Source organism: Alligator mississippiensis, chromosome 4 (assembly GCF_030867095.1).
Source record: "Alligator mississippiensis isolate rAllMis1 chromosome 4, rAllMis1, whole genome shotgun sequence".
Taxonomy (NCBI): domain Eukaryota; kingdom Metazoa; phylum Chordata; order Crocodylia; family Alligatoridae; genus Alligator; species Alligator mississippiensis.
Window position 1 is genome coordinate 162,957,713 of NC_081827.1, and position 27,432 is coordinate 162,985,144.

The 27,432-nt window shown below is 46.7% G+C and overlaps 2 protein-coding genes across 4 annotated transcripts in view; one reads left to right on the forward strand and one right to left on the reverse strand.

Moving 5' to 3' along the window:
• Positions 1 to 39: 39 nt before the first annotated feature.
• On the reverse strand, positions 40 to 26,193 carry ODAD4 (outer dynein arm docking complex subunit 4). 3 transcript variants are annotated; one of them, XM_059726943.1, is made up of 13 exons: positions 26,107 to 26,193; positions 25,833 to 25,896; positions 21,829 to 21,960; positions 21,129 to 21,282; positions 18,417 to 18,478; positions 17,804 to 17,963; positions 14,143 to 14,367; positions 12,508 to 12,715; positions 9,459 to 9,545; positions 8,266 to 8,462; positions 7,959 to 8,059; positions 7,363 to 7,435; positions 40 to 1,413 (listed from the first exon to the last, which is right to left on the reverse strand). In XM_059726943.1, the coding sequence occupies exons 2-13, from the start codon at positions 25,848 to 25,850 to the stop codon at positions 932 to 934; spliced, it is 1,899 nt and encodes a 632-aa protein (XP_059582926.1). In that variant the 5' UTR covers positions 25,851 to 25,896; positions 26,107 to 26,193; the 3' UTR covers positions 40 to 931. The 3 variants fall into 3 exon arrangements, with proteins under 3 accessions (XP_059582926.1, XP_006264631.3, XP_059582927.1); XM_006264569.4 differs by lacking the exons at positions 25,833 to 25,896; positions 26,107 to 26,193 and adding an exon at positions 22,856 to 23,049; XM_059726944.1 differs by lacking the exons at positions 18,417 to 18,478; positions 21,129 to 21,282; positions 25,833 to 25,896; positions 26,107 to 26,193 and adding an exon at positions 22,856 to 23,050.
• Positions 26,157 to 27,432, forward strand: part of ACLY (ATP citrate lyase) — a 58,909-nt gene continuing 57,633 nt past the window's right edge. The window contains exon 1 of the mRNA XM_059726948.1: positions 26,157 to 26,239. The gene's annotated coding sequence lies outside the window, so the exon portion shown is untranslated. The remainder of the gene's footprint in view (positions 26,240 to 27,432) is intronic.

A 27,432-nucleotide genomic window follows, 5' to 3' on the forward strand; every position in this document is an offset into this window, starting at 1 on the left:
TGCACACCATACAGAAGGAAATGGCTGTCAGTCGTCACATCCTGGCTTTGCCTTTGTTTATTTACCAGTCAGAATGAAACTAACGTTCTTTATCCGATTGGAGGTTTCACACTGGATTCAAATTCAGCAGATATGCAAAGACACTGTTAACTTATCCGGTTGTTACAAAAACAGCAGCTGTGCCTAGTTTTGATCACACCCTGCAGACACTGACTGAAGATACACGGCTCATTTTGCCAAGAATGCCACTGTACTACTGGATCAAATATATTCACAAGATCCCAGTCCTGCAGCTTAATACATGTAGATTCCATTAGCATTAGTGAAACTTTGTGCCTGCACAGGAGATGCAGACTTGTGCTCTCAGTCAGTGTCTGACTCCCTATCAGAGTCCTGATGTCTGGGTAGAAAGGCAGGAAGAGAATTAACGAAACTCGGTCCAAGGCAGGAACCTAAATTACCTTCAGTTGAAGGGCTTTAGAATGGAAAAAGAAAATAATAATTCAAAGGGGTGGCAAAAACCAGAGGCCGCTCACATAAAGGTGCGGAATGAATGTCCAAGGGAAATACAGGACCAATTTCACACCAAGGGATTATTTATCTACATTAGAAGAGTCTCTGCCATTACATAGCTAGGCTGGCAGAGCCCCCTTCTGGAGGCACAGCATGTGTCAATGGGAGCTTTTCTGCCAACATAGCTACTACGTCATCTCTACAAACAGCACTAAGTAACCTAACAAAATGCTCTTTTTGTCAGTAAAGTTGCATCTAACCAGTGGTTTTGCTGCTGTAGTAACATCTGCTAGGGTGTGTGATTCCTTACAGACATTTTTTCAGGTGCCTAAGTACATAAGATAGACCTGGTCTAAGTAAAAGGCACTAAGTTGTAAAGTCAGCACACCAACACAGACTTTAATCCTACAGGTGAACTCTAGGAAATGTCCCCCTGTTGTTCAGACAAATCCTCCTTTATATCTTCTTCCTCTTCTCTCACTGTCTCCTCTTCTCCTTCCTCCCTTTCATTTCTCTCACTCTCCAACCTTTCTTCTCCACTTCTCTCTACCTCATTACATTCTTGTCCATTTTTCTCATCGGTCTCTTTTTCTTGTCCATTTCTCTCATTCTCTTCTTCCTCTGTTTCATTTCTCTCATTCTCTTCTTCCTCTGTTTCATTTCTCTCTTTCTCTTTCTCTCTTTCATTTCTCTCTTTCTCTTCTTCCTCTCTTTCATTTCTCTCTTTCTCTTTTTCATTTCTCTCATTCTCTTCTTCCTCTGTTTCATTTCTCTCATTCTCTTTCTCTTTTTCATTTCTCTCATTCTCTTGTTCTCTTTCCTCTTGTTTGTCATTTTCTTGCTCCATATTATGTCTGCTCTTTATCTTCTCAAAGAAATATTCACTTACATAGCCAAAATCTGGGGAGAAAAGAAGGGTTTGCTTTTAAACAAAGCAGAAGAGTTCCCACATGCAAAGCACTAGCAGAGAATGGAGCTGTACTTTCTGGCTGCAGGTTGCATTTTAATAGGTGAAGAGGGATAGGGGCAGCAGAACTGTGCCCCACTCACCCCTCTTTTCCTCTTACTTTTTTTGTCTCAAGAGGTGAAATTCATTGCTGGTGCGAGAAGTTAAGCTGCATGATAGATATTAATGAGAAACTGGGAGCTGGCAAGTTGCAGCCCTCTGAAATTCACTGGTCATGCCAAAAAAAAAGATGAATTCCAGGTGGCCATCTGGGGGCTGAGAAAGCAGGTGAGAATGCTGGAAAAAGAAGAATTGTTAGTTTCAAGTGCAGTGCTTCCTTTGGCCTTACTTAGGTAACTCAGGTATTTGGAGGAGGCGGGGAGGGTTACTACCCAAAAGGGCTTAACGGAAGAATGTATGGTAGCCTTGTTTAAATGGGAAGCCTACTGTGCAATAAGCAAGGGTATGGTCTAACAGAGCAGTGGCTGTTCAGTGCTATGGATGTCCTTGGTTCACAGATTCCTAGATGTTAGGGTCAGAAGGGACCCCAGTAGGTCACTGAGTCCAACCCCCTGCCCTGGGCAGAAAGCACTGGGGTCAGACGACCTCAGCTAGGTGCTTGTCCAGTCTCCTCTTAAAGACCCCCAAAGTAGGGGAGAGCACCACCTCCCTTGGAAGCCGTTTGGTGTGCACAAACTGGACACGTCTACACGTGCAATTAATGCAAAGCAATAAACTCCAGGGTTTATTGCCTGGGCCCCCAGCATGTTGAGCTGGGTTGGAGCAGCCCCAGCTGGCAGGGGACCCCAGGGGTCAGCCTGCCAGCCTGGGGCTGCTCTGACCCAGCTCAATATGCTGCACAGGGGCTGGCTTGTCATGAGTGTGCTCCAGTGCAGGGCTAGCCAGTAGGAGCATCTACACATGTGCTGCTGCAGAGTAAAAAAACTGCAACAGGACAGTACTTGCATGTACAAGTACTATCCTGCTTCAGAGTTAACTACAGTAGTTTATGCTAGCCTAATTGCCCTGCACCTGGAGACACCAAGGCATTTACTGTGGAGCTAATTAGTCAACTCTGAAGTAAATATCTTGTGTAGACATGCTCACTGTGTGGTAACTTACTCTGATTTAAGGTGCCTCATGCAAAGGTATTCTTAGCAATCATTATAAAGTGTTTACACGGGGAGTTAGTATGCGCTAAGGTAAAAGTATAATGTACAGGACTTTGCACTAACTCATTTGTGTGCACAGTGCCCTAGTCTTCCATCACACACATCCACACTTAGCCCTTCATCAAGGCCTCAAACTGCAAGCAGGGGATACAAAAGCCTCACAGTCTGTGGAACAGCTGGCCAAACAGCAATGAGACTGAAACTATAATTTAAATAATCCACTGATGCCATTCTTATGATATTCAAATAAATGGCAAACACTGTAAAGACACAGATTCAGATATAATAGTCATGTGTGTAAAACACTGTATCAATTTTATATCTTTACTTTATTATACAATAAGGTCAAATCCAAGGCTTTGCACACCTGTCTTCCCAGAAGCAGAGTGAGGCCATCACCCTGTGTTTTACCTGAGGATCTATCTATCACATTTGCATTTTGTACATAATTGATTTATGTTTTGGCATAAATATAGACTAGCATAAATAAAGACTTCATGCTTTAAATACACCATATATAACATATATAGAGTGTAAAAAGGGTTCCATTTTGTAACATTTCAACATACAGTGTAGTCTACTGAAGTGCATACCTGATAACCATATCATTTGTTTAACTGTATAGCACAATGGTAGTCCCAGTGTATTGCCTAATACTTGTGTTGTAACAAATTCCAGTATTCTCCTATCTGGTGAAAGTATAGACTGTTTCAGTGTAAAGTATCTTTCAATCCTCCTATTTACTTTGCAACTTATCTATACTTCTATTTATAACTGTCTACCTTGTTAATAATTGTATTCCCTTTTAACTGTGGCAGAAGCAGTAAAAGGGAAGTAGCTAAGGGCAGCTATTAGAAACTTTATAATGATGGGAAGAACCACAGGCAGCTATGGGATTTTGTAAAGGGATGTGTGGAGCAGTGACTGATGCTGCAAGGGTGGCTGTGCCCACCACTCCCAGGCTCCTTCTCCCCTGCCCTTGCACCAGGAAGAGCAGGCTGTGCCATGGAAGCAATAGCTGGGACTTTTGAAAGACACCAGATCAGGTAAGTTTATATTCCACCTCTCCAGCACCTTCTCCTCTCCCGTCTGTGCTCATTCCTTTCCATTCTCACCCTCAGCTAGGGACAGCAGCAGCGGTGGATGAGCTCCCCTACCCTGTGCCTGTGCCTACACGTACACCTGCTCATGGGCTAGCAAGGAACACTCGGGGAGACTAGGCAGGGAGGGAGAACCCACCAGCTCCTGCCACCGCTGTCCCTGGCTAAGCCTGGCTCCCTGTGCAGCCTAGTTGGAGTGGGGCAGGAGGGGCTCTGGACTTTCCCTTGTTCCTGAGTCAGTCAGGGACAGTGGCAGAGGCACATAGGGGAGGTGTGGAATTGGAGGGGAGGGGAAGGTCGGGGGCAGGGATGGAAGTCTTACCTTCTTCAGAACTTAAAAATGGTCCCCAGCTTCTGCTCCTGCCACATAATTTGAAAGGACAGGTGCAACCACATTGCCACACTCCCTCTGGATCCACCTCAATGGGGGCTAGTTTGTTTCATGGCTCCCTGTCCTCTCATTTTTGGGACTTTTAATAGCAGCCCTAACAGTGACATTTAGAAACCGTGAAAATGAGAGGACCTGAGAGTGCTGTGTATATAAGGAGCACTGACTATTTAGATTAAATGTGGGTCAGGGCATAGATGTTTTTAGTCCCAATTCTATGTACTCAAACAGATGTAAACTTTTAATGATCCATTTTTGGCACATTACCTGTTGTTAGGTACAGCTCTTCTCACAAGGAGGCCATGGTGATTCTCTATACTCTGTGAAGCCCATCCCCAACTGCTATTCTTGTGTCTTACAGCTGTGCCTCTCATGTCATTTGCTTTCCCCACAAATCCCTCTCATCAGTGCTCTTGTATACCCCTCACCCTCATTCCTGCCTGCCCTTAAACCAGTTTTACTATGTACTGTGGAGTTCTGCTTGTTTTACACCATAAGAGTGAAGGGAGTGTCAGGCCCAATGTCAGCTTCCATGTGGTCCCTGTTGGGGTATATACCAAGAATCTCAGGACAGATTCTCTTTGCCATCACACTTATAGAGAAGCTTGTCATCTGAAAGGAGCAAGTGCTTGAAATAAGCTACTTGTCCTTAAGGGACTCTGTGACAGAGAAACTTTGGAAATGCTGCCACCTACAGTGCAAACGTGATACCGTACTTAAATAGATAAGCCATGGGAATTCATCTGCTAACCTCTCTTTTAGCACAACCTCTGCTCTTTCAGGCTTTCAGCAGAGGTAGCTAAGAAACTAACCAGCTCAAGATAATTTTTAAACTGAGTTTCCCTTCACTATGAAATTGTAATCCCTTTAGAGATCCCTTCACTTACACATGCAGGGAAGGGGAAAAGATGCCATGTTTTCTTATCTGTAAATTTTTTAATTTAACAAAACCTAATCAAACTAGGAATGATATTTGTGGGTCATTCTACCAACATTTCAGCACACATGTTGGCTGCTCTGGCATTGACATGTCATGCTGCTGCTTCTCCCCAGGGAATGTAGATGCTTAGGTGATGATGGGAAACTGGATATAAATTACTTAAGCAGATTTCTTTCTTCTCTGTTCAACGGCCATGCCTGCATATCTCCCACTTGCACACATTTATACATTCATGTTTTGCTGAAACTTAGCAGGCCCATCTGTGGAATTTAGGCTGTAGAGCAGGGATGGGCAATTATTTGGGCCTGAGGGCCACATAGGTAGTTTTCATGCACTGTCACAGGGTCAGCACCCCCTCCCCAAAACAACAACTCACCAAAAATCCTGTGGGGCTTTGGGTGGGTGGGGAGCAGTGTTCAGGAGTGGGGCAGGCATGATCCTCTCCCTACACGCCCTGCCCCATGGAGGAGGAGAGTCATGGGGAGTGTATAGGGATGTGTAGAGGGGGCATATGTGTAGAGAGGGCTGCCTGGGAGCCAGCTGGGGGTGAGAGGAGGCAGGAAGCGCATGCAGCTGAGCTTGCCCAGTTGAAGGCGGCCCCTGCAGCACTCCGCATTGCAACCTGTTTCATGCTCCTGCCCATACCCACCAGCCCAGGCCCTGGCCAGCACACTTCTGGCAGGGCTGTTCCCAGTATGGCTGCAGCCAGCCGGGTTAGCATTGTCACTGGGAGGTGAAGGGATCAGAGCGGCACCCAGCTGGCTGCAGCTGCACTGGGAACAGCCCCACCAGAAGGTGTGTGCACTGGCTGGGGCCTGCACCCGCGGAGCTGTCCTGCTCCCCTCACTTCCAGCTGTGGCTGTAGCTGCTGTTCCTGCTGTGCTGCTCCAGGTGGGCAGGGGTGGAGGGGAAGCTTCAGCCAGGTGGCTCCTGCTAAGCATGTCGAGCTTTGACTCCAGCTCCCGCCTGCCTTCCACCTGCTCTGCCCACCCACAGGTGGCTGCTCATCACTCCAGGCAGGCAGAGCAGGTGGAAGGCAGCTGAGAGCTAGAGCTGGAGTTCCACCCACTGGACAAGAGCTTCCCCCACAACCATCTGGGGCAGTGTGGTGCAGCAGGAGCAGGAGCAGGAGAAGCAGCTGCAGCTGCAGCTGCAGATGAGGGGAGCAGAACAGCCCTGCCAGCCTGGGCTGTGACCAGCGTGTGCAGCTTCTGGTGGGGCTATTCCCAGTGCGACTGCAACCAGCCAGGTCCTGTTCTGCTCCCCTCACCTGCAGCAGCAGCTCCTCCTGCTTCTGCCCCTGCTGTGCCACTCTGGGTGGGTGGACAGGTGGGAAGCTTCAGCTGAACGGCTCCTGCTGGAGGTGAGGGGAGCAGAGCAGCACCCAACTGGCTACAGCTGTACCGAGAACAGCCCCACCAAAAGCTGTGCGCTGGGGCCTGGGCTGATGGGCACAGGTGGGAGTGTGGTGGCTTCCCCAGCAGGACTGGGTGAGGACTCAGGTCCATGTGGGGCCATGTGGGTCCATGTGGGGCAGCGTGCGCTGGATCTGGCCTGCGGGCCATATTTTGCCCACCCCTGCTCTATAGCTATTTTTGGTTTTGGAAAATGTCTTTTGTTTGGAAACATGCAGTATCACCTTGTAACAATCAGGACCAATCCTCAGCAAATCAGCAAAGCTCCACTGAAGTTAGAGGCACATTGATTTACATCAGCTGGAACTCTGACCGTCAGTGATGAAAAGCAAAGCCATGAGTTGTAACCAAGTTAACAGTTTCACATGCAGAGGTTTTTAATACCTGGCTAGACAAAACCTTGGCTGGCATGATATAGTTGGGGATGGTCCTGCTTTGAACCAGGGGTTGGACTAGATGACCTCCTGATGTCCCTTCCAAGCCTCGTTTTCTGTGATTCTGATACTTTTAGAGCAGGTGAAAATATACACCATAGCAGTGTCCACTGTCCAGCTGCCTCTGTGTACCAACAGAGGAATTCTGTCTTTACGGCACAAATTTCTAGATCCTGTTCACCTGGGCTTTTCCACTGTGAATAGCACTGCATCACCGATGAAAAATTAATACTTATTTTCCTACTACAGGAAAAATTAGAGGGATCCTGTGTTGGGTCCTGAGCAGGCCAGGACTGCAAGCAGTGCAGGAGCAAGGCCATGGCAGACTCTGGACTCATTAGCATCACTGGGGATGGACAATCTGCCAAGTGTCCTATAGGGAAAATGAGGTAGAAAAGAAAGGGAAAGGCAGAATTTTCTAAATTTAGAAGATTATAATTGAACCAGCCAGTACCTTTGAAAGAATCTCTTCTCTCCTTTTCTACTTTCAGTTCTTCAATGAAGTCTTTGTTTGCATCATCTAGAGCCTAAAGGGGACAAAGATCCTTAGTAACAAACCAAGACATGCAGGTGTAGGACAGGCCTGTTTAAAACCATGTCCCATTTCCCACTGCTGTTCTCTCACCCACTACTACTTGCTCCTTTGGTGCCTATAAAGGTACTCTTCCTCCCTGATACTGACTGCACTATTCTTTGGGTTACTTCAGCAAAAATACCCCTTAATATGCTTCAGTTGGACTCACCCCTCCCACCTTTTCTCCCTCATATACAGTTAGAGCTGTTTTTTGCAATTCTACTATCTGTTAGCTGCTCCTGGTCATGACGCTCTTATTTCACAACTCTGCCAATTATTTTTAACTCATTCCAATTAAGTTATATTTATTTTTGCTTCAATCTTAAACTGCATAATATAGCCTAGGCCCCTAGCATATTAGAAAAGTGTCTAGTTTATTTTTAACTGGAGAAAAATGTGTGTTGCTTTATATATAATATGATGCACCAGACTGTCTGCACCCCGCTTTTCAAAATTCTAGATCTGCCCATGCTTACAATGATGATGGCCTGCTGAGCTGCATCATTATGAACGAGCTTTGCCTTCTCAAGAGCTTTTTCAAAGTTCATAACCGCAGACTGGTAATCTTCAAGTTTCACTGGAATAAACAAACATCCATTTTAATTCTGGACCAAAAATAAGAGAAGTATCCTATGAAACAACTAAGGCCATCATGAAAAGGTTTGCTCTAAATGACATGCCACAGGCTTATTTTCATTGTTCTCTAACCAGAGGGGTGTTTTCATTAGGCTGCTGATTGGCCAGGGTCTTTGTGAGCTCAAAGGCGAAGTTCAGTGGCTTTACCTTGTGCTTGTGCAACCAGCACGCTAGCATTGAGCTGCCATTCAACATCGCCTTCCTCCTCTGCTGACTGCAAGGATTTTTCACCATACTCCAGGCCTTCTGTTGCTTGATTTAGCTCCAGGTAACACCGGCCAATTTCATGGAATAACCATGTCTTTTCCAGGCTGGTTTTTGCCATTGGGATCTTCTCCTCCCATCTTCACATAGGAAAATAAAAGTTATTTATATTGCTCTCACCTGGATTCAGTTATGCTACATATGTCTGGGTGTTTTTAAACTTCCTCAGGGGCATTGGGTGTTGGCTATAGCCAAGGCTGGGGATTTTGACTCGGGTGCACCAGTGGTCCTGCTGGGACTTAAACCCAGAGGTTCCTGGCTAGAGGGTCTTGCCCCTCCACTCAGGGTCATACTGTTCGCCATATTTGGGGTTAGGAAGGAATTTAATTCCATGGTCATATTGGTATGGACCGGGGGGGGAGGGGGGGGGAGTGTTTGCCTTCCTCTGTAGTGGGAAACAGCCCCCTACCTAGGATCTCCTGAGTGTATATTAACAACATTTTATAGAAGCAGGATGCTGTCTGCTGTTGTTCCCCTGCTTTATCTATGGCAGGTTAGGGTGTTATGTCTTGTGTTATGTCAGGGCTGATGGCAATTTTAAGAAGAGTTTAGGTTATGGATTGTATAGGATGGTTTGGATAGGGATGATCCTGCTTCAGGCAGGGGGTTGGACTAGATGACCTTTGGCGGTCCTTTCCAGCCCTGCTTCTCAATGATTCTATGATACTGGATCTTGTTCTTTTCTTTTTTTAAAGAAAGGGCCTCAGGTGCTATTACTGGAAGTATGTTATACTGAGACCTGTTACATGTTTAGAAAGAAAACATTTAAGAAAGTCTGGCATGCGGACTGCTGTTGGGTTACAAAGCCTGTGCTACTAGTTTGAGTCAAGGTAAGATCAATATTTGTAATTATTGAAGTTACTGAACTGAATGATTGAAATTATTGTCATCTGACAGCTGTTTGGTGGCCTGCATAAAATGACCTCCAAGTCTCAGTCCAGTTTCTAGTGGTAGATACATATCACAACTGGCTTTAGCAATCCTCCTTGTTGCCCATGTAACTGAATACGTTAATGTGGCCACATCTATTTCATGTTAAATGTTTTCATGCCTTTTATGTTCTGCATTTTACATACGTGTCAATGGCCTCCTGGAATTTGCCGATTCTGGCATAAACTCTGCCAATATTGTCAAGGGCTCTGGATATGGCATCTGGCAGATCACTGTATTGAAAGGAGAGAAAGAAGCCTTAAAATAGTCTTGTTCCTAAAATGGCCTGCCTTTTCTCCAGCCTTGTGTATTTTCTTTGATGGTTGCTTTCAGTGCAGCTCACAAAACAGAGTGAGTTTCTTGAGACAGTATTAAAGGAACACTGGACATGCCTACACATGCATTTGATCTGAGATTAGTTTATTTGCGAGTAAACTACTTGCAAGTAAATGCTCCTGGGCAGGCGTCTACACATGCAGGGACGGGGAAGCAGAGTTGCTGCTCCTAGCAGCAAACTGCTCCCACTTCTGGTAGCCCTGCACAGGGCCCCTGCCACCACAAGAGGGAGCTCTAGGCTCCCCTTGGTTGCTAGCTCAGGGGCTAGCAGGGAGCATGTGGCCAGGAGACAGCTAGCCGCCCCAGTGGCAGATCAGAGCAAGAGTCTAGGACCTGCCCCTCCCCTGCAGCTCTTTCCAAGACCTGTGCCTTGATCACTCAATCAAGGCACAGGGCTGGGACCTGCCCCTGACTGGGACAGTTCCCAGCCCCTGCTCCACAATCACGGGATGGGGGCTGGAGAGTCTGTTCTCTGCTGAGCACAGAGCTGGGCAGGGAACAGGTTGGGGAGCTTGTTCCCTGCTCAGCTCTGCAAGTGCAGAGCTGGGTGAGATCAGGTTCCCCAGCCCCTGCCAGCAGGGAGCCCCCAGCGTCAGTTCTGCGACTGTGGGGGCAGTACTGGAAGATCCTTATCTCCCACAGACAGCTTCACCATCATGGGGCTCAGGTTGGGAGATCCCTATCTCTGCTGTTATGGAGATGGCACTGAGAGATGAGGATCTCCCAGCCCCCCACTCTCTGATCACGATTGTGAAGTGGGGGCTGGATGATAAGGGATCTCCCAGTCCCTGCTCCCTGATCGCGAACTCAGAACAGGGGGCTCGGCTGACCGGGAACAGGGGACTTGCTGCTGGTGGTTGCCTGACCGGGAACAGATTTGCTCCTGGTCAGGCATCTACACGAGCGCTACTGCACAGCAACTGCTCACAAGTAATTAGCACGATTAGCAAGGTTTACTACAGAGTAAACATGTGCATGTGTAGCTGCACATGCTTACTGTGCAGTAAACTACACTACTTCACAGTAAAGCATCTCCCATAGACATGTCCACTGTCAATGTAAAAGTTGTGCTGTTGTTTGAGAGTTTTACCTGCTGCTGTTCTAAGTAACACCCCAACTAGTAGAGTTGGAAGAGATTAAAGAAAAAACTGTTCCATTTGGTTGTTTTGTGCATTTGACAGCCTTTGTGCATAGTCATTTCACAATTCCCTATGTGGATCTCTCAAACAGCAGCATGGGAGAGAGGAACTTTTTTTAACTGGAGAAAGATTGTAACATTTCCAGGAGTAAGGGCCAGATGCAGTACTTAAAATACTTTAAACCCTTTTTTTATACATTCACTAGATTTCAAACTGATAGTGCCCCTTTAAAACTGGTGTCTTTCACAAAAAATCACTTCTCTCTAAATGTAGCTTTACAGATCCAGCCACTGTTTTATGAAACATAAAACTCAAGCTTGTTATTTCTGACAGTGCTGACAATCCTGTTTGGAGTCAGTGCTATGTTCAATGGAAAGAGCACAAGATTGTCAGTTTGGCTCAACTGGGATCCTCTTGCTACACATGAGAAGGCTGTGTTTCTGACTTTAGTCCACTGTCAGGGCTAACCCCCTTGATTGACGATGTGTAAAAAGAAGGGCTATCACTGTTTTTGGTGGCTGTTCAAGGATAAAGTAAAAACCCAGGTAACTGTTTTATTGAGTTGAAAAGCAGAGCCTCAGGGTTCTTGCTAGGGACATTCAAGAATGAGCTCTGCTGCCCAGTGTTCTGTGTGAGCTTTTGTTCAGTGCTAATGGCCACACAGTTTATAACAGTAAAGCCCAAAGAGCAGGGACTTTGTACAAATGTTAATATGTGAGTGCTCACTCCCCTCATCAAATGTGGGCCAGGTTTTCTCTGAGGAAACAGGCAGAGAAATGTATTATTTGGGCAGCAGAAGTGACGAACAGAACCATATCCTGCAACTCCTGCCCTGAGCTTTGACCAGTAGAGGGATATTAGATTTACCCACAGAACCACTAGAGGGCACTTCTCCCCCTTATCATATCACCAGAAGACATAAAACAGATTAGCCTCCCTTCAAACCACCACTTCACTTCTTTGACAAGGGCGTTGCAAAACTAGGTTATGAAAAGGGTGAAATAAAGCCACTCTCTTCTGCCTGAGACAGCCCACAGGACATTTTCTGCATGAGTGAGTGCCTGTGTCCTGTTGAATAGTTCCAGCTTGACATCAGGACTGAAAAGGAAATGATTTCTCAAAAAGTCCCCTCCTAGACTCCTAGAGGACCTACACTGAAATCAGATCACCACATTCTCTCAGGAGGAAGCATGGTCTAGAGCAGAGGTTCCCAAACTTTTTCTTATTGTGAACCCCCTTCCAGATTTACCAGCTGCCCACATACACCTACCAGCATATGTTTTATATTTTAACCCCTTAAGTGCCAATTATTATTAGTATCATTATGAAAATTAAATCCGTTATTACAGTTTTTCCCATGTACCCCCCAGAGATGGCTTGCTGTACCCCCAGGAGTATGGGTGCCACAGCTTGGGAATCCCTGGTCTATAGGTTAGAGTGTGGGAGTAGGAATCAAGGAGTATGTGATCTTGGCCAGGCCACTTAAAATTCCTTGCTCAACCTCTGCATGGTGATGAGGATAAATCAGAGGGGACTATGAGTAATGACTGTTTGTTGTGCCTCTTGTGTTTCCCAGGTAATAAGTGCTACAGAATTTTAAAGTATCACTCTGGACTGGTTTGTGTTCCTCTCCAGTCAGCATATAAGCTAAATCCTCTGAACAAGGGTTTGTTCTACATTTTGCATCCTTTCTGCACGCAACCCCCATCTGGACACTCACTTTTCCTTTGCAATCTCCAAATCCATCTTATGGCTCTGAAGTGCTGCCCCCATTTGTCCCATATCTATCTGAGCATTCCCAATGCAGCTGTAGAGGTTTCCAATCAGTTCGTTCTTGTTGGGAACTTCGACATCAGCCCGACCTTTAATTGTTTTTAGCACATGTTCTGCTTTCTTACAGCTTCCTTCAGGGCAGCCACTGGTCAACACTAGGGGAAAAGAAGAAGGAATGCTAAGTACCAACTCACGGGCACAGCCGTATTAGGAAAGACACAACCTGATTCTCACTGTCATGTAGCTTAAAGAGATATTTACACTTGTGCAAAATGGCTGCAAAATACCAACAAAATGTGAGTGCAAGAAGGATTCTGATTTGACTGCATTCTGCACTGTGGGGGCCCCACAGTCAGATAAATTGCCAAAATCTAATCTATATTGGGGGAAGGGAGAGGTTGAAAGTGTTATGAATTCTTGGCCTCCAAACTGAGTGCCAGATGCAACCACTAAAAGGCATCTTATACAAGTCAGTCCATCTATGCTTGGCAGAATTCAATTTTTATTTTTTAATAACTTTGATGGACAATATTGTTGTTTCTTTTGAAGCATTCATTTTGATTTTTATAGATTTAAATCTTTCAGGATTGTGTGAAATTAAGGGTATGGAGGACAGACAATTTATTAATGACAAGCGTAACTACTGTAGGACTGCTGCCAGCTGAGTGGCAGAGCTGCCATCAGTCCCAGCTCTACTTGCCCATAGCTCCCTCATCTATTTTGTCTTTTCCTCTTCCTTTATTCCCAGTCCCCTGGGGTTTCTGGGTGTTGCAGTCCAAACTGCAGTCAGCACAGTTCTGTAGGATTGCTCCCCCCTGTCGTCACACATTCCATCAGCCATCATTTTTCTTACATCCCCTTTCAATTATTAACAATTAAAATATTTTTTAATCGGTCTGTGAGTGTGAGGTGAAATTAACATTTAACAACATTTATCAATAAAAATTGAATCCTACCAAGCACGCATATAACTCTGTTACCTATCCCACCTGGGACCAGGCTGGGGGCTTTAGACTGGCACTCTGTATTGTGGGGCTCTGTCATCTGCATTAGCTGAGGGAAATGCTGTTGCAACTGAAAGTAACTGAACCTCAGTGTTGGTGGCTGAAGTTTTCATGAGTTATAAAGTATATGGTACAGATACACTGAACAGAAATGACTTAGTCTCTCCTCCCTTCCAGATCACTGCCGTACAGATTTTTCATATCTGCCTAATATTACTTTTCCTAATAATGGAGAGAATGACCTTGCTCAATAACACAGCTTTGAATATCCCAGGCTTGCTAGAGGCATTTGCTAAGCATGGAACATTTGCCTGAATAGAACTAGTATCTAAAACACTACTTTGTAAAGCACTGCAAGTATAGAGAAGCTAGAAAAAGCAAATGTTTTCAGTCCTGTACCTCACATACTGCCTTGGGAAAGGCAAGAAACAGCATAACAAATATTTAAAAAAACTCTTGCTACTGTTAGTTAATGGCAATCCCAGAATGCACCTGTTCCTAATGATTGGGTCAACTGTTCACAGTGAACAATATAGCCCAATCATAATGCTTTTGCCTCTTCTACCTGGGACACCTACACATGTCAATATCCTCCATGCTCTTCACAATGTGTCTGGCAACCTCAGATGGTTTGCGCTTTTTGTCTTGGATCCACCTCTGCTGCCTGAGCTTGCGGTCTCTCACCCGGGCGTAGATGGGCTTCTGCTGCTGCCAGAACTCAGTCCGGGTGTCCAGGTACTTAATGCCTCCCAAAATTAGATCCTCCACTGTCATCCCCTGCTTTGTGTTGCTTCTGATCAAGTCTAGAAATTAATGAAAGGCAAACCCAGAAAAGAGGATTAATGTTTGTGAAGAGTTAAGGCACAATTTAATGTGGGAGGCTGAAGAGGCAGGTTGTTTGTGAATATTTTTAGTGCCGGTGCCAAAATGCAACAGCTCTTGAGACTGAAATCCCCTAATAATCCCAGAACAGACACAGCATTGGAACTAGCCCCTGCCAATGGGCTTCAATGATGACTTGGAGGCACCACTTCTCTGACCTGGGTGAGTCTGACATGCTAACTTCAATAGTTTGACTTAATCCAGATACCTGAATTAGCAGGCTTAAGGCTACTGCAAAGTAGCTATAAGTTAATGCTGATCAATCTACCCAGTCCCATGGGCCAGATGAGTGGGGTACAGGGCTGGTTTGCAGGCCAGATCCCTTTGTGCAGGGTTGGTCCACAGGCCTCATCCACTATGATGTGGGCCTGTGAGCATGACCCAGCATGCTGGTCTGGCCCCACTCACCAGATCCAGCCAGGGAGTGACCCCGCATGCTGGCCCAACACCACACACTGGATTTGGCTGTGGCCTGGCCCTATATGCCACTGTAGTCCCCCATAGGACTCCCCACAGAGCAGATGTGCTCCCCACAGAGCAGAGGTACACAGGCAGGCACCTAGGGCAGCTGGTATGCACATGGGCAGCAGTGATTTCTTGTTGTTGCCGCCAGTGTGCGTACACAGCAGTTCCTATTTTTTGGCCTCCCCACCAGAAGTTAGCACCCAGGGCGGCTGCTCCAGTTGCTTCATCCTAGTTATGCTACTGCAGCAGAGTCCCCCATAGGTCAGAAGCCTAGAAGTGCACCAATTATATCAAGTACCTATTGGATCAGCACCGATAAAAGGGAAATTTACATTATCGGCTTTTTTTGGCCATTGTAACTGATAATGCTTACCAATACCTGGACACCTGGGTTCCCTTTCCCCTGTGAGGTGGGGGCCCCCGGATACCTGGATTCCCTTGGAAAATGGTGGATTTCCCTTTGCAGGCAGGCAGTAGGGCTGTGCAAGGCTTTGGACCCTGCTTCGGATCCAGAGAAGCTTCAGACAGTTCGGCATCCAAAGCAGCATGTCCAGATCGAAGCGCTGGCTTTGTTAGGCTTTCTGAAGCAGCTTTTCGGAGCTTCCAAAGTGTTTCAGAAAAGCTTCGGAGATCCGGCCATAGGGTATAATGGGGAATCAATGAAATATCTATAACTTTGTTGTTTTTTTGTCTGATGTGGATGAAATCTGCAGTGGTGGTAGCCTCTGCTGAGAGCATGAAGCCTGCCAAGTTTCAAGAAGATCGGTGCAGGGGTTCGGAGGGAACTGCACCCCAAATTTTTGAAAGCAAAACTCATGTCATGTCATGGCCGCAGCAGAGGCTACCATCCCTGCAGCCTTCACCCTGCTGTGCCTTAACACACACACTGTCACCCATGTCACAAGTTTTGCTTGTCCACAGCTTGAGGTGCAGTTTCCCTCAAACCCCTGCACTTATCTCCTTGAAACTTGGCAGGCTTCATGGCCTGAGCAGGGGCCACCACCCCTGCAGTTTTCAGCCCACTGTGCCTTAACACACACAGGGTCATCTATGTCATGAGCTTTGCCTGTCAGCAGCTTGAGGTGCAGTTCCCCGCAAACCCCTGCACCAATCTTCCTGAAACTTGGCATGCTTTGTGGCCTCACCAGGGGCTACTACCCCTGCAGTTTTCACCCGCCTGTGGTGTAACACATACACGTGACATGAGTTTTGCTTTCAAGAATTTGGGGTGCAGTTCCCCCCAAACCCCTGAGCCTATCGCCTTGAAACTTGGCATGCTTTGTGGCCTCACCTGGGGCTACAGCCCCTGCAGTTTTCACCCCCCTGTGGTGTAACACATACATGTGACAAGTTTTGCTTTCAAGAATTTGGGGTATAGTTCCCCCCAAACCCCTGCACCAATCTTCTTGAAACGTGGCAGGCTTCGTGCTGGCAGCAGAGGTTACCACCTCTGCAAATTTCATCTAAATCAGACAAAAAAACAACATTATAGATATTTAATTGATTCCCCATTATACCCTATGGCCAGATCTCCAAGGTGGCTCTGAAGCTTCAGAGCCGCTTTGGCCGGATCAAAGCAGAAACCCAGTCTGGAGTTCCGGACTGGATCCCTGGCATCCGGATCCAAAGCCAGATTGAATAGCTACCTACTCACACAGGCCTAGCAGGCAGCATTCTAGCCTGCAAGAGGTCCTGCTTGGGGCTGCCAGGAGCAAGACGCAGGGGGCACCATGTGCATGTGTGCAGCAGAATGTATGCACGTGGTCAGGAGTACAGCCAGGCAGTGTGGAGAGCAGCTCCCTGCAGGTAAGTCTATGGAGGTAAAAGGACATGGGGGAGGAAGGAGCATCGTGAGGGAAGATTAAAGCCCCCAGAGTGAGGGAAGGAGTGGGGTTGGGGGTGCTGCCCAGCCAGGGCAGTGCATGGGACCCGGGACCAGGGCAAGAAGCAGGACACAGCCATGGGCAGCTCATTTGCAGGCATGGGGAGGGGCACTCCCCACCACTGTGTGGACCTCTCAGGGGTGGCATGGGGGGGGGGCATGTGACCCCCTAGATTTGTGCACAGGGCAGATATGGGCTGCCTGCTGTGGGCTTGGAGCTCTCCGCTCTGCTGCCTTTGCCCCAGGAGACCCATGCTGGCAATGCGCCCCCTGCCTGCCCAGCAGTAGTGGGGATGGTGAGTTGTTCTTCCTGCTGCCGGGCAGGCAGGACATGGGCCACTGTGGGGACCCTGGAGCAAAGGCAGCAGAACGGAGAGCCCCAAGCCCACAGTGGGCAGCCCACATCCGCCCCGTGCACAAATCCGGGGGGGCATGCGCCCCCCATGCCTCTCTCAGGGGGTGGCAGGTGCATACAGAAGTGGGGAACAGCCCCCATGCCTCCTGGACAAACCACCCATGGCTCTGTCCCACCCCCAGCCCTGCCATTTTAACCAGAGTAAATCGGTTATTGGATAAACATTGGCCAATATGATTGGTTAATAATTGGCTATCGGTATTGGCCAAGAAAATCTTTATCAGTACACCCCTACAGATGACATGGCTTCATGAGCTGGGTCCAGCCCATAGGCTGTAGTTTGAGCACTTGAGCTAAAGCTTTGTGAACTGTGAAATGCCCCCTGCTGGTCAACTGAATAACAGTGAAAAGCAGGGATCAGGAACCTATGGCCCACAGGCCATCTAAAGCCTGGATAACAGCAGGGGAAAACTGGCAGCAGCATTTAGTGGTAAGGGGAATCTGCAAGAACCAGGTCACAAGCCTTAGATGGAGCTCTATTAATTCAGCCCTCCACTGCTAAAAGATTGCCAACCCCCATACAATGGATAAAAATGGACTTGATTTGTTAAGAGAAACAACCTGTGGCATCTAGTTAAATACAATGGAGAAAGACCTTCATCTTTGAGCAGCTTCTCTAGATAGGCCTTGTCGGCATACAGCTCTCCAAGGAGCTGCCGTTCAGCCTTTGTGTTCCTAATGGGCTCCTGTTTATTCAGCCGTTTTTGATCCTTTCTTGCAAGGTTGACTGGAAGTTTTTGTTTCATTTTCTTGCTCTGCAAACAAACAAAACTAAAGTAAGCTCAAGGGCACATAGGGCTAGGGTGATGTCCGCAGAGAAGCTTAGCTTTAAGAATTCTGTCTCATCTGCCTCATCACAACACCTTTTAAGGATGCTGAATTTCTTATTCAGGAAAAAAAAAAATGAAATGGGCATAAGAACAGCCCTTTAACAGTGAGGTCAAGATTTCCGAGTACAAATATGCTCGCTCACTCACACCCAAGAAGCATTACAGAAGAGCAAGAGTTCTGTCCTTTCCAGCAAGTAGTCTTTTGCACTGCCCTTGATGGCCTCCATTGGAATAAGGTAATTTTTTAAAACCAGCAGCTACATCAGTCTGGCCACTGAATATATTAGCCTGTTCTTCGTTTAGCATCACCGAACCATCACAGAATATTAGCTTTGAGTAGCTCTAGTTAGCTTCCCTGGAAAGTTGTTCATACTGTACCTCTGCCTGCCTGCTTAAAAAGCAGAGGTCCCCTTTATTCTCCAGTTTAACTGAGGAAGGACCTGCAGATATAGAAAACATAGTTGTGAGCATTCAAGAATTGCCTCACTGAAGCCCTAGAGATTAAAATAGAAATAAATAAGCTAAAGCAATAATCCCATATTGCAAACAATGCTGAACAAGTATTATTGCATTTGAAATGTGTGGTAAGTTCTGTATCCTCCTCCTTAGCTTAAAGACAGGGATTGCATCTCAGGGAAACAGCTCACCTGCCTTTGTTATTAGTATGCGTATTTGTTTGCTTCCAGTAGCTACAAGTCCCAGTCATGGACGAGGACCACATTGTGCCAGGTGCTATACAAACATGGAACAAACAGATGTTCTTTGTCCCACTGAGCTTACAGTGTAGATGTAAGATGAGTGGCAACGGGCAAATTCAACAAAACATATGGAAGGAAACACTGAATTGAGTCACAAGGGGATCCAATCCGCTCATAAATTTCTTAATCACATCCATCTACATCAGGGCAGAACTGCATGTCATCTCAGCTTATCTGTCCATATGCTGCCAACAAATGCAAAATGTGGGAGGGCTTTCTATTATTCTGTCTGAGTCAGAAAAAAAAGAGATTTGGAGATTGTTCTCAGAGCATTTCCTCAAGTAAGAGAATGAACAGGACTCCTAGGCTAGTTGGGTGACTGTGGAGGAGGTTTACCATTCATTTAAATAATCGTTTCCTCCTGAAAAGGAGAAATGCAATCAGTGAAGACTAGTCTCAGAGGCTGCTTACAAAAGTTTAAACCCCCCCCCCAAAGACTGCTCTTCCAGAAGGATCATGTTGCTCAACCTGGCTCCACAGTGTTTGTATAGATCAGGCACTTCACCAGGGCTTTCTGGTGCTTTTATCTAATAGCTGATTCAATCAGCTATTACATAAAAGTGACAAAAAGGCCCACTAAAGCACCCTATCTATGCAGATATTGAGTGAGCTGCGTCCAACTAACACAATGCCTCTTCTGAGCATGAGCTGGGCTTGGCACATGAGTCCACCGGGTTTAAAGCATCTTTTTGTTTTCTTTTTCACATCTGTAAGCAGTCAGAATGTCTAGCTCTTTGACCCTCACATGGTAGTGTCTACATGCTTCCTAAGCATTTCAAAATATAGACACATTAACAGCAACATGCCCCTTGGGTTTCCCCACCCACCCCCTCCAGACTCGAGGAGATACAGCATGATTAGTGAATAGCTTGTTCCTTTTTATCAGTGAATATATTGTTCCTTGTAATTGGCCCAGACGCTTATAGGTATGTAAGAGTCATTCAGTTTTATAAATGTTTCAAACATGACAAATGCTTCAATGCAGTTTTTTAAAGGTATTTAGGTGCTTAAAATACTTATAAAATGTGGGTTTTCTGCCGTTTTTATATTTGGCATGGTTTAATCCAAAAGAGCAGCTAAGGAGAAATCTGAAGCCTATCTACCAGCAAAACCTCCACTGTGTTTTTAGGACACATCAGGAAGAAAGAGGTTTGGGGTCTAGGCACATCCAGGGCATTCAGATCATCTAGGTTTGCACTTTGCTTTGATCTCGAATTGCAAAATTGATTTCAGTGGAAGTTAGGCACCTACATATTTTTGAGGATCTGGGCTTGTGTATGTACATAGCTGCGACTGTTGTCAGTGTGTGCTTTATCTTCAAGTGGATGTGCTGCAAGTCTGTTTGTCTGAATAGGTGTGCTATGTGTCAGTCTCTGTGAGCAGGTGTGCTGCATGTACATGTCTGTGTGCATCTGTGATGACATGATTGAGGAAAAGCCAAACAGAAAAAGATAGTTTTACTTTTAACTCTGAATACAGGGTTGTTCTTGGCTCTGGCAGAACTGATGTCTGGTATCTAGGTCCGAATTCAATTAAAAAGATACCTCCTTTTAATCATCAACAGTTTATCTGGTCTCAGGCTACCTAGCTGTGGTAGACCAAGATCACAGAGGAAAATGCGTCTCAGGTAGCCAAAACAGTTTTCTTGAAAAACCTGAAATATCAGAGAAGGTTTAAGGGTTTTTGTTTTGTTTTTTTTGTGGGGGGTGATATCTTTTATTAGATCAACTGTATGGTTCGAAAAGATGTTAATCAAGGTTTTGGGCACCAAGTGCCCTTCTAACAGCTCTCCCAACTATACAGTTGGTCCAATAAAAGATGTAACCAAAAAACTCTTCCTTCTTGCCTATTTCCTCGATTAACCTACTCTGACCCTACTCTGGACATCAGGTTGGAGATCTTAGTCAGTGGGGGACAAATTCAGAGAGAAGAGCAGCAAGATGCCAAACAAATGAGCTGTTCTGTTTTGTTCTAGCTGGAGCATTTATTGGGTTTGGGGCTTTATAACTTTGGGGTCATGAAAGCATAGTTCACAGGGGTCTGATCTACAACTAAATGTCATTACAGGGTAATAATTAAATGCTCTAAATTCAGACAACCCACCAAGACAAAAATAAGGGTTGGATCCTGCTTGAATGGTCCCAGAGCTCAGCTGAAAATGGCAATTATGTGTGTTATTCAAAAAGCAGACAGCCCTCACTGTGCAATGTCCTCTGGTGTTTGAAGCACTTGAGGAACTAATACAGTGCATGAGACAGTGCAGCAGATGAGCAATTACTTAACTGCTTGCTTTTTCATACGATTACAGGCTCTAGAAAACATCACATCTTACTTCCAACGCAGTTGTCAATCGCTTCCTGAGCTTTTTGGATCCCTAATCTGAATTTCTGTAGTTCTGGACGTAGTTTATGGCCACGGTGATAAAACACTAATGCAAATTCGAAGTCACCCATGGTGTAGAGGGTCTCAGCTTTTTGGTACAGTCCCTGTAATGATGAAAAATCAGTTGGCGCAAAACTCAGTGAATCATTCACAGGATGGTGCTCAGAGCTGTATGGTACCTCATCTGTATAAAGTCCAATCCTGAAACTTGTGCAGGTAACTATCTTGCGCTTCATTGGAAACCTCACTAATGAGGTTTAGTAAAGTAGGATTGGGCTCATGCTGCTATTCAAGTGTAAATATTGACGGCCATTTATTTTTAGCTGGCACACAGCCTAAGCCTGTCCAATTAACTTTAATGGAAACCCAAGTCTTCCTGGCAGATGTGGGATTTTAGTTTGATAAATGATCATGTCTCAAGACAACTACGTCCTCTTATAAAAGCAGCAGAGCTAGCAACGAAAGAGTGTAGCAGCTCTACAACTGAATGCAATTACAGGATCATAACAACTAAATATTGTAAATTCAGACAATCCACCAAGACAAAAATTGCTGCCTGGTGCAGGAATAAAAAGTGTAGGAAAAGCAGGAAACTGATGCTTCCCCTTGCTTCTGGCAGTACACCTATCACTTGCCCAAGTACTCTTTACCTTGGAAAATGTTTTGTCATTTTGAAGAGAGGCTTCTGCATCTTTCAGGGAATTTTCTGTGTCCCCAAGCTTCAGGTAACATTTTGAGCGAGCAACCAGACAGTGCTTATCCCCTTTTTGAAGCTGCAGAGCCTGGGGTGCGAACACAGAGATGTACTCAGTCGCCTAAGCTTAGCAAGATGGAAAACACACGTTGGACCCATCTGTGGAGAACTGCACTGCATGTAGATGAGACTTCTGGGTCAAAAAACTCAAGGCACATCCCAAGCATCACAACCCTCCCTCCCCACCAAGGTAGGCAAAGGTAATTAATCCGCAGGGGGAAAGCTGGGTCACAGAGAGGGCAAGGTGCTGAGAGAGACTCTGCAGTGGGAGGCAAAAGCAGAACCCAGGAGTCCCAGCTCCTGCCCTCCATCAACAGTTGTCAACCTGCGGAGACTCGAAGCACCTCTCAGAAAATGCCAATTGTCTTTTCTTGTCTCCCACTTGTTTCCCGCCCCCCCAAAAAAGAAACAGAGCAACTCCTCTGTTGCAAAGGGCTCAGAAAGCTCAGAGCAGGGCAGAGCACCTGCAACGCTACGGAGGCCCAATTGAAATCCCTCTAGTTTATCATGCTCACACCAAGCAGCGCCCAGCCAGCCCCTCGAAAAGGTCTTAAGGACCCAGTTTGAGAATCGCTGATGTAGGTAGCCTTCCTCGGGCAGCTCTGCCCCTACGGCTGGCAGGCTGGAGGGAGCTAGTAGCGAGGGGGGTGGCTCAGTCCCACCCCCCCGTAGGGAGGCCGTGGCGCGGGTGGGGAGCGCTACCCCAGAGGGGCAGCACTCCCCCCTCTCCCAATACTGCCTGCCCCGTCCCCTTGGCATCCCCCTCTTGGGCCCCAGCTCCAGGCACGGGGGCAAATACCCCCGCGGCCGCCCCCTCAAGCCCCCTCCTCGTGGCCCCTGCTCTGACACTTGACCCTGCCGGGGGGGGGGGGGGGGAGCGCTCATGCATATTCATGACGCCTGTGTCATGGCGGCGCCCTCACGTTAGTGAAGCAGAGCAGCGCCTTGCTGTGCTGCCCGCGCCGGCTGAGCAGTGCGCCCTCGGCCATGAGGCTGGGGAAGGTGCCGACCAGCTCCTCTGGCTCCACGTTCGCCATCGACCCGGCCTGGCAACAGCCGCCGCTGTAGCCTGGCAACAGCCGCCTAGCAACCGCCGCACTTCCGGGAGGGGCCAGTGAGCCCGCTCCCGCGGTGCTACGGGAGAGCGGAGGGGTCTTTCCTAGTGACTCCGCGCGTTTCTCCCCCCCCGCCCTTTCGATTGGTTCTTTCCAATCTCCCCTTCCTTCCGCAACCCCCTCCCTCCCGCCTTGTTCCTGCCGGGGGTTCCCCTCGGCTTCCCGCTCCCTTGTATCTCACCTCCTTCCCTCCATTGCACTTCCTCTAGGCGCCTGACATACACACGCGGCTCCCAGCCACGCTCCCCTCTTCCCTGCCCTCCCCCCAACACACACGCACACCCCACCCCAAGCACACTCGCCCCTGCCCTTTCCCTAACACACCCACACCCCCCTTCCAGCCATGCTCCCCTCAGCCTGGAGGCTGGTCCTTAGTCTCCTTCCACCTCTACCCCTGTGCTGCCTTGTCATCCAGTAACCCTCACCTCTATCCCACTTCAGGCCCTCTTCAGCTGAGCAGGTTGCACAGCCCCCAGCCCAGGCAGTCCCAGGACTTCTTGGGGTGCTGCAATGCACATGACATTGGTTCCCAGATCCCTATTTCCAGCTTGGTGCCTCTCAGCCACAACCCGCCTGCAGGGCTCATGCAGCCACACCATGGGAGCTGTACCCTGTATTCAGGAGGCTTAGTGGGCCTTCACTTGTTTGCTTGGCTGAGGTCCTCCCCTGTTCTGTTGGGTCCCATCCCTTCCCTTGCAGATGCAGGCAGGATCCCCCTTGTTCCTAAAAGGGGAGTTACACTAGGCTTTCTGTCTTAGATGTTTGTATAGCTCCTTTTGCTGCAGAAGATTGCATATTCCCATCTGAATCACGTGGCTGTCACAGGTATGGGATGTTCCCAGTGCTGCCACATCCAAGCAGAATGCCAGGGAGAGTGACCCCTTGTTACCTTGACCAGGATCTTGCTGTCCTGATTCTTGCCTCATGGCAGTTATTGTGTGTATTACAGTAGCATTCTGCAGCCCCAACCAGTGATCATGGCCCCACTGTGCTGACAAGTATGGAGAGTCATTTCTTTTCCCAAAGAGTTAACAATTTAAGGTCTTGTTTACATGGGGAAACTAATTCAGGTAGGGTCTGAGTTTAAAGAAGAGCAACCGTTTAGGATTGATTCCTGGTGTAAGGATGGTTCTGTTCTGGAATTAGAGAGCCTTGTTTCTAATTTAATCCTAAATGGGTCAAATGCAAAGGGGTAATCCAAACCAGACTAAACTAAATTAGAATAAAGCACTCTAATTCCAGAATAAGAGAGTTCCCCCATGCTAGGGAATAGTTGTTCCAAAATAACTCCTCATATAAATGTCTTCAAAGAATAAGACACTAAAAACAGAGCTAGCAGACAGAAGCATTGCAGCAGTGTAGCTTCTTGCCCCAGTGAATTTGTGACTAGACTGGCAAGCAATCCTGCAACAGATAATTAAAACAATGAATTACTTGGCATCCTTGTTTAGTGGCCTTGCAGAAGTGATCTGAAGGATGGGAGGAAAAGCACTGTGTCCATGTTTAGGGACGCTGTTCCAGGTGTGGGCCATGAGAGATCAGGAGTGAGCAAAGGAAGCGAGTGGTGGATGAAGCTTAAGTGGTAATGAAGAAAGCAAGTTAGGTGGTGCACAGGTGGTGATGATGAGGGCAGAGATTTAGGCAAGGGTAGAGCTGTGCACAGCTTTACATGTGAGGGAAGGAACAATGAATATACTGAAGTGAGAGAGACTTTGGAAATGGGGGGTGAGCTCTCTTACAGAGAACTCTATGGAGAATTGCTGCCTGTACCCCATGGCTTATACTGGTTGTTTGTATTTTCAATAGCTTGTTTTGGACCAACAGGCCTGACCTGCAGAGAATCTGCAGTCTCTTTATCCAGTCTGTGTTCACTTTGCTGAGTATTTCTAAGCTGTGCAGGAGCCCTGGAAGAACGGCAGGCATGTAGGCACAGCTGGTAGCCTAACTGTGGAAAGTGATTAGGAAAAATATTTTGTTGTCACTGCTGAAGGACGGGATAAACTGGTTCTTCTACTCTGTCATCCTAAATGGTTCTGAATGAGGCAACAGTTTGGCAGAGGTAGGTCTGCAGCTGAGTAACCCCATAGCCTGGTGGGATCAGCTGTCATCCTTTAACCATAATGTATCTTATTGATGCTATCACAAGCATCGTCCTTCCAGGCAAAAAAGAAATGATAGATGAAACTTTCAGCTGTTTCACTTGTCCTACCAGAAAACATTAGTTTTAGCTGTACTTTAGCCTTGGATAGGGGCCTGCTAAGATGGATGCTTAAGAGTGATGCTGAAGATTAATTCATTTCTCCTGGCCTAATGATTCATTGTGGGTGTGGTGGTCCCTCTGGCATACTCAGAAAACATTATTTGGAACTAGTGACTCCAGGCTGGGTGTGGGCATGATCACAGCACTTGTAACATTTAACTTCAGCATGTGAAAAAAATCAAAGCGGTGGCTGGCTTCTGAAAGACATGTTTGGTATCTGTAGTTGTGTATATTAATCCTTGCTAATGTTTCAGAGCCTGTACAGCATCACATGAGGATTTTTGGTATGAGAGATGTTTTGTCCTTTGGTAGAGGGATAGGAAAGCCCAAGTGATTAGACCAAGGTTTGGGTTCAGGTTGGAAGAGCCTATGCTCCTTAAAGGAAGGAGAGGGAGCTTGGGATAATCCATAGCAATCCTTTGTGACGAAAGGATTCATGTGGGTATCACAGTATTATTCTCAAGGAGCAAACTTTCTGTTGTGTGTGGAAAAGGACTGCGAGAATAGGCTGTGTTACAACTTTACCTCTGACTTGATGAGCATCCTGGCAACTTGCTTCAAGTTATGTGGAGCACTCGGTTTTCCTCATCTGTGAAATTGAGAAAATAATACATCTTGTTCTTAGGAGGGTTATAAGATGTCATTAATGTTTGCAACATACTTAAATCCAAAGATTGCAAAGACTCTTCAGAGGCATATTTCACTATAGGATCATGGGCTTGCTCCCTGCTAAAAAGAGCTTTGGAAGGGTGAAGTACCATAGTCCTAGAAAAGTAAATCTCAGCCACAATTAACTTACCTCCTCTGCTTATCAGAAGTAAAGGTATGATGCCAACTATAAGGAGACTATAATCTAAAGAAGGAGCAGCTGAGGACAAGAAGTCAGGATGGCTGGGTTTTCCTCCCGACTCTGGAGCACTGCAGGACCTTGGGTAAGTGACTTGGCCTCTTTTCCTCAGCAGGTTTCCCACCTGTAAAGAATGCATTGGCTCACCTCAGTGAAGTGCTTTGTAGGAATAAACCCTTCTAGGCACAGAATGCTAGTGGTCATTACTTACATTTTTAATTTTATTTTTATAGTCACACCAGCAACCAGAGTTTAATCGTATGAGGCAGCAGGTGATACAGCAACACTTACGAGTGACTCTATTTGGGTTTCTTTTCCTTCTTTATGCCTACAACTAAACAGCACTCTGGTCTGTGGCAGATCAGCACTACTGGGCTAGATAAAAGCAATATGTAGCTAGGGTCTGGCAGAAAAGTATGCTACTAGAGCAAAACTAAGAGGATGTTGGGAGTATAGAGAGGCAGGCCCAGGGAAAGTTCCTCAGCACAGTTGTTAGGTAGGGAGGTGTGACTAGCCATAGGGACTGAGGGAAGGTGTCAATCTAGGTGATTATTTATGGCAAATCTAAAGTACCCATGGCTGAGGGCAGGGACCCTAGATTGCAGAGCCCCTTAAATGAATGTTTAGAACTGCAGATACAGGGGACTAAAGCAGGTCATGGTTAGCACAAAGGGAAGAGGACATTGGGTGCATCTACCCGTTCATTAATGCACGATTGTTACTGGCAGACAAGGTTCCTTGGGTGAATCTGATATCTTTTATTAGACCAACCCAAATGGTTGGAGAATAGTTATATAGCAAGCTTTCAGGTTCAAAAACCCTTCATCAGGCTAAAGAAGTTTCAGCAGTTGGTGTGAGCTCTTCCTGGATGGAATGAAAAGTAAAAAAGCCAGGGGCTGGGCTGGTATGCATACAAGACAGGCAGTCAGTGAAGATGTAGATTAAGGAGTCAATGGGTGAGAGACAGGCTGGGGTGGGGGTGGGGGGGGAAGAGAGAGAAGGGGGATGAATAGTGGAGAGAGACCTGGGGAGTCAGATGTTAGGCAGGTTATAATGTGTCATAAATCCAATGTCTATATTTAGTCCATGTTTTTTAGTATCCAGCAGGCTGATGAAGTGGAGTTCATAGGCTTGTCTCTGGGAAGTGTTTTGCAAGTTTCTTTTGAGGATCAGGACAGAGAGATTGGAGAGAGAGTGGTTTTCTTGTGAGAAATGTGCCCCCACAGGTAATTGGGTATTCCTGTCTTTGATAGATTTCCGGTGTGTGTTCATTCTGGT